General features: G+C 36.5%; 1 protein-coding gene across 10 annotated transcripts in view; it reads left to right on the top strand.

The window, feature by feature from the left end:
• Window positions 1-16,234, top strand: part of LOC150104358 (intermembrane lipid transfer protein VPS13A-like) — a 2,072,875-nt gene extending 2,056,641 nt beyond the window's left edge. For all 10 annotated transcript variants that reach the window (XM_090396324.1, XM_090396319.1, XM_090396320.1 and 7 more), the window contains 2 exons: window positions 6,552-6,678; window positions 15,500-16,234. In XM_090396324.1, the coding sequence (XP_090252450.1) occupies window positions 6,552-6,678; window positions 15,500-15,640 (268 nt within the window). In that variant the 3' untranslated portion in view covers window positions 15,641-16,234. The remainder of the gene's footprint in view (window positions 1-6,551; window positions 6,679-15,499) is intronic.
• The last annotated feature ends 213 nt before the right edge of the window (window positions 16,235-16,447 follow it).

The following is a 16,447-nucleotide window of genomic DNA, read 5'->3' as shown; positions in this document are numbered from 1 at the left end:
AAATTTCTAATAAGTACTTTCAATATGCAGCCAGCAAAAAAAAAAAAAAAAAAAAATATATAAACAATAATTATAGTAGGATGGCATTGACTGGAGAAAATGAAATAGGACAACTGCTGCAGAGAATACAGCTGAGATATTTAAGAAGCAGTTCATAAAGGTCTTTCATCCTGAATTAAGCAGACTTGAATATGTCACTGCATATTTTGAAGGAATGTGCCAGGGAATTGTCGTCTTGACATCATGATCAATTTCCTCATATGTACCCCAAGGGGTGTTCATGTTATTATGACAGCACTACATAATTCACTTCATCTTATTATTAATCTCCTATCCACAATTTCCTCCAAATTAGTCTCTCACTTGTGAGCACTCCAATATTGTCATATCTAACATTCTGCACTTCTAAAGCACTTATAACTGAATCAATCCACCTAAATCTTGGTCTTCCTCTGGGTCTCTTTCCTGCCATCTTGGCATCAAACACCTGTTTTGCTAACCTTTCCTCACCCATTCTATTTAAGCAGCCATACCACCTTAGATTATCTCTGCCTACACATTCTGAAATGCTAATAGTGTCAAGTTGCTTTCTAATATCTTTGATATGATTCTGCTATTGATGCCATCAGTTCACTCCCCTAATTTTTCTGAGAATCCTCATATCTGTGGTCTTCAGTTTATTCAGCTGGCTACTCACCATTGTTGGCCTGGTTGGCCAAGTGGTTAGCTTATCCATTCTCCAGTCAAAAGGCTGTGGGTTCGAATCCCGCCGTGGGCATGGATGTTTGTGATTGTCTGTGAAAGCACTAGTGGTGGTGGTAGTAGTTGGCGGTAGATGGTGTTGGTGTTAGATGACAAAGGTTGGTGCAGTAGTGAGACAAAGAGTTGTAGAGTTGATGCCCTCCTTCGATGAGTCTTTGGACTCCCTGGAGGTGTGATATAATAATAATTTTCAGATTTATCCTGTCATCTTCACTAAAGACTATGGCTAAATAGCTGAAATATTTTACTTGTTCTATAGGATCTCCATTCGAAATGTAGCTCTAATTTTCTACGTTCCTGCCTTTTTATTGCTGATTTTCATGCCAAATTTGTTACAGCTGTTATTCAATTTAGATTTTGACGTGAACTACATATGTTTAGGTGTACAACATCATTTGCATAAAGTAAAGAGCTAAGTTTTACTTCCAATTCTGATATCAGGTCTAATGCCACTTTCTTTTGTAATATGATTCACATAATGAATAAGAGTAGAGATAATGAGCATCCTTGTCTTACCCCTGATTTACATCAAAACATTTTCCTATATTTCTTTCAATTTTAATTGGGGGTCACTTATAAGACAAAGCCAATAACTGTGAAGAGACTTCCACATTACCTTTCAGGATTGCAGAGAACCGATTGGGGCTTCTGACTTAATGTCCAATCCTCATCTTCATGTGATGTACTCTGTTAGCAGGGATCTGCTGGCTACTGAACAAACAGGGATGGACTGGAAATTTGGGATTTAGCCAACCAAACTGTATTTTTTATTTGCTTAAACCACAAATGCATACGATGGTACAACATAATGAGATTTTGTCCTCCCAGCTGGGGGCATAGCTTAAACAAGGTGCTCGTTATTTTCATCTGAACCAGGGTGAACAGTAAAAAGTCAGCTACTGGAACAAGCTCAAAACTCAACATATGAGGCATGTTCAAATAAAGACCGAAAAAAAAAGTAGCTACAGTGCACAGAGAGTGCACTGTAGCTACTGAGTGTACCTAGCAGCAGGTTTTGACAACAAACTGTCATTTGTCCCGTTATGCTATGAGCTTAGTTCAAGTTACATCTGCTAAAGTGAGCACGTGCACAGCTGTTCATTGGAGTAGTAACAAAGTGACAATGAAAGAGCTTGAAGAACAGTGTGCATGTGTGTGTGTGTGTGTGTGTGAGAGTGAAATTTTACTGCAAACTTGGTAAAAATTTTACAGACACATTTCAATTGCTTAACCAAGCACATGAGGAAGAATGTATGAGTCGAATGCAGTGCTATGAGTGGTATAAGTGTTTTAAAAATGGCAGAACATCGGCTGGTGAAGATCTCAGGTCTGGACGACTTCCACATCAACAGACGATTACTACGTTTAACTGTCCAAGAAGTTGCTGATGAATTGGGCATCAGCATAGGATCTTGCTATCAAATTTTGACTGAACAACTTCAGATGTGTTGCGTCAGTGCAAAATTTGTGCATTGTTTGTTGACTGATGTTCAAATCTGCCAGGAACTGCTTGCCAATACAAATGGTAATGAAACCTTTCTTAAGAACATCATAACAGGAGAGAGACATGGATTTATGGCTATGAGGTTGAAATCAAGATGCAGTGGGTCACAGTGGGTGGGGAAAGGGTCTCCTCGACCAAAAAAAAAAAAAAAAAAGCACCAATGAGTTGGTCAAAGATCACGGTGATGGTGGTTGTGTTTTGCAATTGTAAAGGCATTGTTCATTATGAATTTGTACCATGTGGTCAGATGGTAAACAAACCAGGAAGTTTTAGCATGTTTGAGGGATATTGTGCACAGGAAGAGGCCAGAATTATGGGAAAACCAGACTTGAGTGTTGCACCACCATGACAATGTGCCGGCTCATGCATTGCTCCTCATCCACAGTTATAAGGCAAAACATCAGACATCTGTTGTGTTCCATCCACCCTATTCTCCAGACTTAGCCCCAGCAGACTTTTTCCTGTTTCCCAAACTTAAACTCAGCCTCTCTACCTGCTTGATCTGTGCAACTGAAGTAGGAGAGCCAGCTGGTGTTATGAATGCTGAAGTCTCCAGGAAAAATTACCCTACTGTTAGAAAAGTTGGAATGAAGAATATCAACTTTTAAGAAAATGAAATCAAAAAGTTCAGAATGATTTATGTCATTAGGAGAGTGGTAGAGACAGCAAATAAATTTGACAGAATGTCAAGTACAGAGATTTTCAGCCAAAGAAGGTCAATAATATCAGGAAATTATAGGTTGGGCACTCTTTGACACAATATGTTAGAGTAAACTTATGCACAAACTTCACCTTTGGGGCAAAAGAGTCAGAGTGTGTAATTGAGAAAGCTGAGATGAGTAGTGTTTGGGAGAGTAGAAATTTGGATTTATGTCAGGAAAAGTAACTGCAGTTTTGCAGATTGGAGATAGAAATGGGCATCACTGAGGTTTGAACAGAGGCTACGTATATTGGTGTAGTGCAGCGGTTTTCAACCGGTGTGCTGCGAGATTTGTAAAATCAAATTAATTGAAAGAAATAATGTCTTAATTTGCACGTTTATTCCCTTGAAGCTCCCAAAAAGGATAAGTAATTACTATTATTAATATCTTGTGTGTGTAAATCAATCAAAATTATGCCTTTTTTTTGCCAGATCGTCAAAAAAATTAAAAGAATATATTTTTAGTGTGCTGCAGAATTTTAATAATTAGTCTAGGTGTGCCATATTATGAAAAAGGGTGAAAATCACTGGTGTAGTGTATTAAGAAGGTTCTGCAGGGTTTGATGTTGACTGCATTGGTCACATACATTTCTTATGACTATGCAGCAATAGAGTTCAGGTTTTCATGCTGGCTAGTGATAGGACTGGATTTTCACATTAGTACTCTTTTTTTTATAATTAACTATTAACTATCCATGCGACATCTCAACTTTGTCATTTTTCTTCCAATTTATGATGTAATTTTCTACCTTCTTCCTACTACACATAAGTGAAAGCTAGTAAGGCTTTTAAACATGGCATGGCAGTTATGAATACCAATCTGCTCACTGGTGTATCACAAGTCACTTTGACTAGGTGTGAAAAATTCATTCCATCACTGTGTGTTTGTTGGCCCAAAATGGTCACGCTTGATGATTTTCCCAGGGTCAAATTTACATCGTTTGGCAAGCGATGCCATTGTTTAGCATTGCATCTGTTTTGGAATAAAAGTTCAGTACAATGGCATTTTATTTTTATATTCTCTGCCTCCATGGTGTCTTGGACTGACATGGTGGTGAGGATGCAAAGCATGCTGGTGTTTTCAGCAGTAGGCATGTTAACCTTAAGACACTGATTATGAATCACTTCTAATGCATCTATTTTATGTGAGAAAGTATCATCGAGCATAAGAAGCTACTGCTCTAGGCTGTCCATGTGCTTTCCAAGATTTAGAAATTTGTTTAATGGAGGAAAAAGACATAGGGGACAAAATAATGGCTAGCAGAGATACTCAGGAGTTTTATTGCCAATTCAATCTTTGTGCAATTGACGTGAATTGACAGACAGCAAAAAATCACACTGAAGGCTCTTTTTTTCTTGTGTGTAATCTCCAACTTAAAGTTACAGCACTTCTGAACTTCAGTTGGCCTGTCAGAGTTGGCAAGATTCATAGAGCTCTGTCGACACTCAGATTTATTGTCACCATCTTTGCTTCATTCTGCAGGCACACCTATATATAGTGCATAGGTGCTTGCTTTTGCCAAGATTAAGGTATAAAAAATCTTTTTGATAAACAGTTCAGAGTAGTTACAGTTGGTCTTGGGTTCAGTTCCTTTATATCTATTGTTATACTCTCATTTGGGATTCAAAAGTAAATAAAAATCTTTAAATAGTGGCCAAATTAGAGATCACAACTATGAAATTTGACGTTTCAATAAGGTAATGGTGACCAACAATATACTGATGTTGCATCCTTCAAAATTTTAGGATGCAGAATTATCTGAGCAAAGGTAGAAGTAGATTTCTTGCATGAAGGACTGTATGGTGTTTCAGTGGATTGCAATGCACTGTCTGAAATGGTACTGAATGCATCAATGAGGAAGTATAAAAATAGTGCAGATATTGTGATCACTAAGTTATTAACAATCACAATATAATCTCATAAGACTCAATACGAGTCCTGTGAGATCTGGAACAATAAAGAAAATCTCTTGTTTTAAGAACTGGGGAGGGGGGGGAGGTTGAAATTGAAATTTTTTTTTCACAATTGGAATAAAAAAAATTAGATAATTCAGAAAGCCTGCTTTATTAGATTTTCGAATCAAGCTCAAGTCTCTGGTTTAGTCTCTAGAGATTGACTCTTTTTGCACCACTTCAGATCTCCATTTTAACATCCACTCTTTTTATATAATTCCTTCTTTATTAATCTGGGGGCATTGCTTTCACGTTAAGAAATGGAAATCAACCATCTAAAGATATTCACAAATATTATTATTACTATTATTTTGGTAACATCCATGAAGTCAACAAACTCATTATGGGAGGCCTACTCAACCATCAACATGTCAATCATAATGAGCTTTGAAGTTATTTATACTACCTGCTTTCACAATGCATTCCACTCACAACTCTCCACATAAAAAATCTACTCCTCACATCCCCCTTCATGACATATTTATACAACTTCCAGGGATGGCCTCTCGTTCTTCTCATTTTAACATATATTCTTTTTATAATTCCTTCTGTATTAATCTGATAGAATCCATTAACTAACTTTAAGGTCTCTATCATATCTCCTCTTTTACTGCTATCCACCAACCTCTGTAATCCACATTCTCTCAGACATTCTTAATAACCAGTACTCCAAAGTTCTGAGATCACGTTGATTATTTGTCTTTTATTATTATTATTTTGTCTTTTTGTTTTTATCTTTGAATCCTCCCTAGTGTTTCCATATCACAATGAAAATTAGTGATATGGAAACAAATATGAGCACAAATATGAGCACAACAGTCATGTGGTCTGAACAATTCCCTATATAGAGGCATCACCATCACCTCCTTATCCCTACATGCCAATGTACTTTTTTATCATAGCAGCAATATAATGTGCAGTTTTTGCAATACTTGCGATGTGCCCTAGGAACTTCATTCCACTGTCAACCTTCACTCCAAGATCCTGAATCTCATCCACTTCCTAAAGTACACCTCCACCAATACAGTATGTAGTCTTATATCTGTATCCCAAAGTATAACACCTTGCTTTATTAATATTAAAACTGTAACTCCACTCAATTGTCCAAGCTAAAGTTTATTTCAATCTTCCTGTAGAGAATTAACATCTGCACTACTTCTGATAATTCAATTCACATGAAATATGTTGAACAGTAGGGGTCCAATAATAGAACCCTGAGGCACACCACTGGTCACCTTCCTTTTCTGAAACACTTGTCCATCATACACAACTTGCTGGTATTGTTCAGAGAGTCAATCTCCGAATATTTCAAGGATATTCCAATATCTTTGAAATAATGGAATATAAATTCACAGTATTATATTATATATATTATGGTAAGTTTAAATTCCATTCTTGCAGCTATCCAACTCAGTAGACATCTATGTCAGCAAAAGAATTATCAAAAAAAAAAATATATATATAGGAATATTTCCTTGACTCCCTGGAGATCTCTGATAACATTTATTCATCTTTTCTATTAATTTTTAGGAATTAAGAGAACCTGAATTATTTAAATAAAATCTGTCTCAGAAACTAAATACAAATGCTATGTTTATTTTAAATTTAGTTTAAGATATTATTCTATTGTAGACATGTGTTCCTATTAGAAAAGTGCCGTTTCTGGGGTGGATGGGATATTGAATGGGTAGTTCGAACAGATGACATAATGGCAGTTCCTACAATATCTGGAAAGAGATTGGTTATCAAAGTACGACAGGTATGTTTTTAATTTAACTCAGTAGTAATAAATGATACTTTTTAAGAAATTTCAAATTTTAATAGTTCTACATTATTAATATTACTATACAAGAGGTATCTCTAAGTAGCTCAAAGATTCATGCATCATACTTCACCTCGAATATAATTCACTGAAGAAGCACTAACACCCCCCCACACACACACATGAGGTGTAGCTGCTTGTGGTAGCAAGAACCTTCCAGTGTGACCCTATTCATTCTTATTCATTCTCTTGTATTCTTTGCTCTACTTCTACTGATTTTTTTCGTGACTATTATATCTTCCAGACCACAATCACTTGATCTAATGCCTTGCCACTGGGTTTTCATGCGGTGCAACCCATGGAAATCTGGAAAATGTGTTCGTCGTAGTCTCTCACTACTTTGGGTCCTTGCTTTAGCAAGGAGGAGCAGTCCTGAATGGCCTGGCCAGGACCAAATGAGCTAGTGAGCTTGCCTGCAAGGTTCAACAGTGTCTTGGATCCTATTCCCCATAGTCTGAGTGATAAGACCCAAGGTTTGCTGTGGTGCCAGTATTTCATCTGGGATAGACCGGGCATTCCACCCCCAAGCACAGTCTTCTTGATGTATATGTGTGGCTCCATTATGGGTAAGAATTTTGTGTAAGAAAGCATTTCCTCAAAGTTTAACTATGGATTGTAAGCCTATGCTTCTGCACAGATGGGTATCCCCACAATGGTTGGATCCTATTCATGATGATTGAGGTATATTATTATGTAACACTTCCGAGGGCACTGTACTCCACCATCTATGCCAGCATTTCTCAAAGTGTAGTCTGCAGCCTACAAAGTTTTCCTGGTGGGCTACAAGACAATTTTATTAGTAAATAAATACTTTTTTACAAATAGTTTAGAATACAAAATCAGCTAACACCTTTTTATTGCCTTACAGCGAGTAGGTGAGGCCTTTTAACCCTATCCAGCTCTTAGAGACTGAGTGGACAATCAATCTCCACCAATAACCAATCAGAGATAGCTGGCCCAAGACTATCACTAATTATGCGCAGCAACCTATAGATGGACAAACAAGTGCTGCCATCTCTTGGCAGCACTTGTTTATGCTTTTAATGGCATAAACATGGCATGCCCAAACTTTCTATCATTCGTGTCTGATGCAGTAGTAAAGAGCATGATATATCTTGCTTTGCAAAGAAATGTAATTTTTTAAAAAAAAAAAAACTACGAGAGAACCCATCCAACCTATTCCCAAGCATGCCAAAAGTAGAAGGTTAAAAAAGAAACAAACAATAATGAATGAACAAAGTATCTCATATTAGAATGCAAAGAGAAAGGCAGCCACCACAACATCTGTCCTGAAATTCTGTTACACTGTGAATGCCGGTAAGAAAATATCAGAAGCAACATAAACCTGCATATCTATCCCACTTTCTCATAATTTCAGCACACCTGAACTTTATTATTGTGAGTACTTCTCTTTTGAACAAATTAATCACAGAAAAATTTTGTTCACTGAAAGCAAATTAAACACAGGAACTGATCACGATAGATTAGATTATTTATTAAACATTTCTGCAGATGAAGCAACAGACAATGGTCATCCCTGCTTTCAAAATATCAAATTATAAACACAAACCAGCTAAAAAAAAGTTCTCAACCAGTTGAGGATTTGAATTCTGCCAAAATGTTGATACTAAAAATCCTTCTGTAGAAACACAGACCTCTCTGATTTTGTCTGCAGGAGACATATTTAAAACTCAGTGAGGAGGTTTGAGGGGCTTAACTCACTTGAAGGCATTTTGCTATTTTTCATAAATACAGAACTGGAGATGCACCTGCTTCCAGTCACTATCACTGTGGGCCACAATACCCTTTTCCGCACATCAAACTAAACATTACTCTGGCAGCTATAAATAGCTGCCTCTCAGTGAGATTTCTTAACTCAAACAGACGTGGGCAGTCGTATATTGCAACTGTCTCCATGCATACTTATTATTGATGACTTTAATGGGCATAATACTCTGGGAGAAATGCCAACATGAATGGGTGAGGCCAGATTGCTGAGCAAATGCTGGAAATGGAATGCTTGTTAATAATGGACACAACAACTTTCATATGCCTACCTGCATGTGTTCTGCAACAGATCTCACAGTCTTACTCCCCATTCTTATGCTATTCATGTAGGATGTCAAAGTGAATGTAATATAAGCAATTTTCTTGTGCTGCATACTATATTCTCACAGATATAATTTTTTCCTAAACAGACACAGATGCTGAAAATTGACCAGACTAAGTGGAACACATTTTCCCATCTTGAAAAATTTAATGTTGAAGCAGTCAGCCAAACACCTATTAGTGAAGAACTGTTGTATGTAACAATTGTACTGTCTAGGCAGCAACTGCAAAAGCATCATCTTGATTTCTGCTCTATCCAAAGCCATGGTGGAAATGTGAGTGTCAAGCATCCAAAACATATCAAGACAGAGTATAAGGTATATTTTAGATAACCTACTGCATCAAATCCCATAGCTTTTAAACATGCTCAAGCCAAAGCATATCATGTTAAGATGTCAAACAGTTTTAAATCCCAAAGGGGTTCTTTTTTTTTTTTTTTTTTTCAATGTGGTGAGTAGAAGGAAAGATTATTGTGGATAGATATGGGACTTGGGTGACCAATGCAGATGACACAGCTGAGCTGTTTAATGATCACTTTACTAGAATGTTCCATTCTGATACAGCAGGCTAAGGAGTGGTACAATGTTTTAAGTGAATGAAGAGGATGTATTCCAAAAACGGAGTATGCTAAATGTCAGTAAGAGAGAAGAACTTAATGGAATTTCATCATGTTTTAAGGGAATGTGCTGTAGAACTAACTGTGCCATTAACTTGGCTGTTTTTAATGAAAGCCCTGCAACAGGACAGGTTCCTAGAGAGTGGAAGAAGGATAAGATATTTTCATTGCATAAAGATGGGGTAATGGAGGTATCAAAGTATAGGCCTGTTTGCATTTTTTTCTGCAGTTAAGAACTTGTATAAATAAATGATATTTATATATTATAAATATATAAATTTTTTTATATATTTATAAAAATATATAAATTTATATTTATATATTTTTATAAATATAAATTTATATTATATATTTATAATATAAATAGGCAGATGATGACAATATTATTTATATAGGCCAGCATGGATTTGTTAAAGGGTACTTTTGTTTTAGTACTCTTATCTTTTACAATAGAGTAATAAGAGCAGTGGATAAGAGTGTAAGGCATATATTCGGTTTTTTTTTGCATTTTGCAAAAAAAAAAAGCATTTGATAGGGTGTCACATGATAAGTTGGAACACATGAGTTTGAATATCATATTGGTGGATTGATAAACTGGCTTTCTGATAGAATTGTATATTGTTCACCTGCATGTACAAGGAAGGTTACAAGTGGAGTTCCACAGGGTTCAATCTCTATAGCAATGATATTGTTATGGGAACACAGGGAGATATTCATTTACTTGCAGATGATGTGAAGCTTAACATTGCTGATGTTTTGGCTCTACCAAAGGATCTGAGCAAGCTAGAATGTTGGTTTAATGTAACTTCATCTAAGGTTATGAAATTTTTAATACACAGATGAGATGCTTCGTATTCAGAGTTATACTAGAAGAAGTAGAGAAGGCAAGGGATCTTGGGGTAAGTGTAATAGAAATTGAAGTTCAGAGAACATATTGTAAAGGTTGTAAAGACATATCAGAGAATCGCTGTAATATTGAAGCGCACATTGACCATGAGAGAAAAAAGGGGTCCCATTGTATAATGCTTTGATCAGGCTCTGTATTTCTGTGCTCAGATCTGGTCATTGATAACAAAAATAATATCAGGATTGTATAATGTTAATTATGAGGATAGACTGAGTGGAAATGGTGGGCGAGTTTAAGGAGTGGGAAGATTCACTTTGTACTAACAAATGTTGACCATCCACAATGAGTCTTATGACTCCATGAGGTAAAGGAAATAATTTAAAAAAAATAACCTGTGTGAAAGTTATATGGGATAAAATCCAGAAAATGAATATACTATATCATTTGTCTACCATGAAACAATCTTTTATGTTTCTGCAGAACCAAAAACACTGCAGACACTTTTGGAGAGGGCTTTGCTAGAATCAGCAACAGCTTCATATCCTCTTAAATTTTTGACAAGGAATGAATAAGAGAAGCCACTATTTACATTTTCTAAAAATGGACTAGAAAATGAAGTATGCTAATTTTGATATTCAGCTGTGCCGAATTCCCAACTACATGGGAATCGAGAGAAATGGAACTGCAAACAGTTAATAAGAACAAAGTTAATTAATCAGTTTCACACTTCCTAGCAGAAAGCACTAATGAATATGGAAGGAAGCCTTGGTAATCTAGTCTGATAAAAACAGGAGAGAATACTATTCTTGCTGAGTTCCACAGATTTTTGTAATAGATTTCACAGTTTGATATGAACACAGATGGATAAGAAAATAACATTTATTCACTTAAAAGCTAATATTTCAGAGAGGTTATTCCTGGAATCAACAGAAGCCTTAAAACATACTCCAAACCTTAACAAGGATGGCTGTATAAATCTACCAAAGATTTGGGAGACAGTCATCTTAAGACCAAATTAATATTTATTACTTTTATTTTATTTCATTTTTTCAAACTTTCTAAGACTATCATTTGGACTACTATTTCAAAACTGATTTTTTTTTTTTTTTAACCTAGATGGCGCCATATTAGGAATTTAGTCTTGTGTTGCACGCTGCAATTACTTTTACTAGCCCCACTGTTACACCGGATTGTGGTTGTTTTCATTTATAACAAGCTTTGTGTTGTGTGCTCTGAAATTGCTGGATATAATACCAGCAAAATATTAGCTTTTAAGTTAATAAATTTATTTTATTAACTTTAATTAAATTTATTTATAATAGTTAATAAATTTATAACAGCAGGAATAGAAGTCGCTGGGTATAGCATTTTTCGTCAGGATAGGAGGGGAAAGCATGGTGGTGGGGTACTGCTTATGATAAGTGACGACTTGTGTCCTCTAAGAGTGGTGGTTTTGGAATGCAGTAAGACAAATGATTTTGAGAGCATATGGGGTGAGGTAGAGGTAGGCAAGACAGGATATTTAGTGGGGTGTTGCTACAGACCCAGGAGCACAGAGGATGGGGACCAGGAGATGTTTAGACAGCCAAGTTTGGCAAGTGCAAGAAGAATGATTGTTATGGGAGATTTTAACTACAGTAGTATAAATTGGAGAGAGGAAGATACATGTAGCAATAGGGGAATGGAATTTCTAGAATTCTTGAGGGACAAAGGCAACATGTAACAGAGGGAACAAGAGGTTCAAGAGTTTTGGATTTGGTTATAGCATCAGAAGAGTTGATAATAACTGAGATGACATCTCTCCCACCAGTTGGAGAGAGTGACCATATGGTTTTGACTTGGAAATTGAATAGACATGCAGGAGTATCAAAGAGACGGGAACTTATGTGGAATTATAATGCAGGTGATTATAATAGTCTTAGATGTCAACTTCGGGAAGTTTCATGGAGGGAGGAATTGGAAAGCCAGGATATCATTAGTGCGTGGGAAATTGTGAAAGAATATTTGTTAGCAGCACTGGTAAGTTGTATACCACGAGTGAAGAAGAGGACACAATTTGGAGTAAAGTGGATGACAAACAATATTAAACAGGAATTGCATGCGAAAAAGAGGCTATGTTAGAGATATAAGGAGACAGGTGAAGAGAAGATGCATGAAGAATATAAGACACATGCCAGAAGAGTGACTAGTGTGGTAAGGAAAGCGAAACTGGAATATGAGAGGATTGGCCCTAAGATCCAAAGAAAATCCTAGGGAATTTTTAGCTATGTGGCCAGTAAAGAAGAAATGACCGTGGAAGAATGATATTGTGGGATAAAAATGGGAATAGAGTGACTGATGCAGAGGACATAGTGAAATTGTTCAAGGAACACTTTATTGGAGTATTTCATCCTAGAGGAGTCAGTTTTAATGCTAGAGGGAAAGGGCTGGTTCGAGGTTTAGAGGTACAGGAGGAGAGTGTTTCAGATACTGAGTACTCTGGATGTCAGTAAAGCTTTGGAACTGGATGATATTTCACCACGAGTTTTGAGAGAATGTGCTAGGGAACTGACAGTGCCTTTAACTAGGCTTTTCAATGAAAGTCTGGCTTCAGCAAAGGTGCCCACGGAATGGAAGGAAGGTAAGATAGTGCCATTGCATAAGGGTGGTAACAGACTGGAAGTGTCTAATTATAGGCCAGTCTGTGTGTCATCAGTAGTTGTTAAGATCTTGGAGAAAGTAGTGAGGGACCGTATACAGCATTGGGCAGATGAGGGTAATGTTATCTGTGACAGTCAACATGGATTTTTGAAAGGGCGCTCTTGTTTTAGCAATATGCTAGCCTTTTATAATAAAGTTACAAGAGCATTAGATGAGGGAAAGGCATATACTGCAATTTTCTTATACTTAGCGAACACATCTGATAGGGTGCCACATGATAAGCTGATATTTAAGTTGCAGCACATGGGTCTGGATGTCAGATTGGTCAACTGGATTCAGGATTGGCTGTCTGATAGGTATCAGAGAGTTGTGTATGTTGGAGCAGTTTCAAGGAGGCAGAGGGTTACAAGTGGGGTCCCACAGGGCTCAGTACTAGGACCTATATTGTTTAACCTTTATATCAATGACACTGCCAGTGGATTGCAAGGGGATATTCAGTTGTTTGTGGATGATGCAAAGCTGGGAAGGATTATTAGTAATAGTGCAGATGTGGTAGCCCTGCAAGAGGATTTAAATAAGCTAGATAGATGGGCAAATGAATGGGGGATGTCAGCAAAATGTAAGGTCTTGAGGTTTGGAAAACATTGATGGGATGCTGCATACTCTATGGGAGGAGTTATACTAGAGGAAGTAGTGGAGACAAGAGATCTGGGGTTGACGATTGATAGAAACCTGAAGTTTAGGGGACATATTGCAAAGGTGGTGAAGGTAACACAGAGGATTGCTGCAATTATGAGAAGGACACTGACCTGCAGAGATAAGAGGGTTATCATTCCATTGTATAAGTCTCTGATCAGACCACACTTGGACTACTGTTCTCAGATTTGGTCCCCAGGATTTGAAGGGGATAAATTAACTGTGGAAAGGATACAAAGACAGATGACAAAGATGGTTTCAGGACTGTACAAGGATAGTTATCAGGATCGGCTGAGGGAATGTGGACTGCAGAGTTTGGTGGATAGAAGGAGGAGAGGTGATATGATTAAGACTTTTAAACTGTTGAGAGGTGGTTACAGGGTTGACACTGGGGAGTTCTTTTGCTTGGTTGAATAGCAGGAAGGAGTGATGACAAGAGGCCATCCCTGGATGTTACGAAAGGAAACTGTGAGCAAGAGGGTAAGGAGTGGTTTCTTTGCGTGGAGGGTGGTTGAACCGTGGAATGCATTGCCTGATGGAGTGGTGGGAGCGAGAATGGTCAATGAGTTTAAAGAGTGGTATGACAGACTTTGTGTTTCTTAGGGGGGAGACCTCCCCTCGATGAGTCTTGACAGCCTTTATGTTCTTAGGAAGGACCTCCCACGATGAGTCTTTTGACTCCAGGGAGGCCTGAATAATAATAATAATAAATAGTTATTTTCTTATCCATCTGTGTTCATATCAAACCGTGAAATCTATTACAAAAATGTCTGACGAACACAGAAACCAATCCATGAGTTCTACATAGGTTCATCAGTCATCTTGCACATTCTTATCTATTAAAGAATGGCCCATTTATGTGTGGATAATTAATACTTCTTACCAGTTAGCATATTCTTCACTCAAGAGTGATGCAATTTTTTACTAACCTACCTAGCTGAGTCATATACACTAGAGGAATGTATATGACCATGGCCATCACTAGATTAGATTGCATCCTGAGGCAAACAATTAAATATCACCCCTGATGGATTATAAGACAAAAATATAAGAAAATTTCCAATTGCTGTTTTGTTTTTATTACAAGAGAAACATTAATGCAAAATGATTATATAATATTAATTAAATGTTTGCTCTGCAGGGATAATGCACAACAAAACTGTTTATAAGCTTTTCTAAATTTAAATTATAAGCTATGTCTGTCTCTATCAATATAGTTGCTAGACCAAGCAATCTTTCTTGGATTGCTGTTTGCAAATAATTTTTAATCAGTTTAAGCTTGGAAAAACTTTTTTCATTTACTATGCTAACAGGAATTGTTAGCATAGTGATGCCGCCTACCGCAATATGGCTGAACAAGCATCAGTATTAAGCCGCGCATTGAGGCAGGCTGTCTCTATGCTCCCTGTCGATGGTACTGTACACTATCATTATATAACACCTCGAGGGAGGGCAGCGACTCTACAACTCTCCTTCTTCACCACTCCACCAGCCCCAACTACCTTCATCATCTACCACCACCACTAGTAATTTCACAAATAAACATCCATGCCCACGGCGGGATGCTGGAGAGCAGATACACTAACCACTCGGCCAACAAGGCCGGCTCGGCTATATGACTCAGCTAGGTAACGTATTCTGTCAGTCTGACTTTTTACAAGGAATTAATTTCTATAAAATTATTCAATTTATACTGCTTATATTAATCTGCAACCTTTAACCACTAATTCTGACCATTTATAAATTTTATTTTTCTGTTTTAAACAAATAATGGCATTTATTAATAAATATTTTTATTTTAAATTTTTTGCTGCTTTTATCTCTCAATTTATATATTGAATATTATTTAGGATGATACCATCTTCAGTTTTACGGGAAATGAGCGCTACATCCAGAGTGAGGATCATGAAGTGCTTAACTGGCTTAAAGGAATTATCGAAAAGGTCTTGCTTATTAATATGGAAGACAAGCCATGCCCTGTTGATATATAAATATGCATATGTCACATCATAATTTTCATGCATCACTTGCCTCCAACATTTCACTGGCTGGTGTTCAAACTGTGATCTGAAAGCTAACTAGTGATCAATAGAGAAGATACTTTTCATATCATACTTTTACTGTATGGTTGAAGCAAGTCTATCCCAGACATAAATTCAGGAAACATACTTATGACTTTGGTAGAATAAGTATAAAGAAAGGGAGTATTCTGTGAGAAGAGTATATACAACATTTACATATTTTGATTTTCTATAAGTTGATATAGTAATTTGTTGATTTATATTTTGTAAAAATTTATTGTTGTTGAGCAATTTTTCTGAATTTTTAATTATAAAAATCAATAACTATTACAAGCAAAATACTCTAAATCATATTTTTGTAGCAAATAGTCATAATCGTGGAACATTTTGTTTAAAGCTTGTATTAAAGCATGAGAAAAGTTTAAAGTAATAAATGAAATATATTTTTTATCAAGAAATGTACTATAATATTCATAGGCACACTTGTTAAAAATTGAAAAAAGTTACTATTAAAATTCCTGGTCAGTTCTCTCCACAGAATATTATCAGATTGGTATCAGGACAGATAGCAGCATGCGGTTTCAAATTCCTTTTATTTCATACATTGTTTCTCTTACTATTCTACTATCTTATCAGCCACAATGTGACAACATTCATATTTATAATAAAATTGCCAGAGCAGTAAACAAATTACCCTTTTTCTACACATCTGCACTCAATCATTTAGTTTCTGTTTATTAGGAAGCACATTTAGATATTTGCTAATAAATTAACTTA

The sequence above is a fragment of the Typopeltis vanoorti genome, chromosome 8 (genome assembly GCF_054136105.1).
Source record: "Typopeltis vanoorti isolate ZY-2024b chromosome 8, IOZ_Tvanoo_1.0, whole genome shotgun sequence".
NCBI classification, from domain to species: Eukaryota; Metazoa; Arthropoda; class Arachnida; order Uropygi; family Thelyphonidae; genus Typopeltis; species Typopeltis vanoorti.
This window is presented reverse-complemented; position numbering and strand designations above follow the sequence as displayed.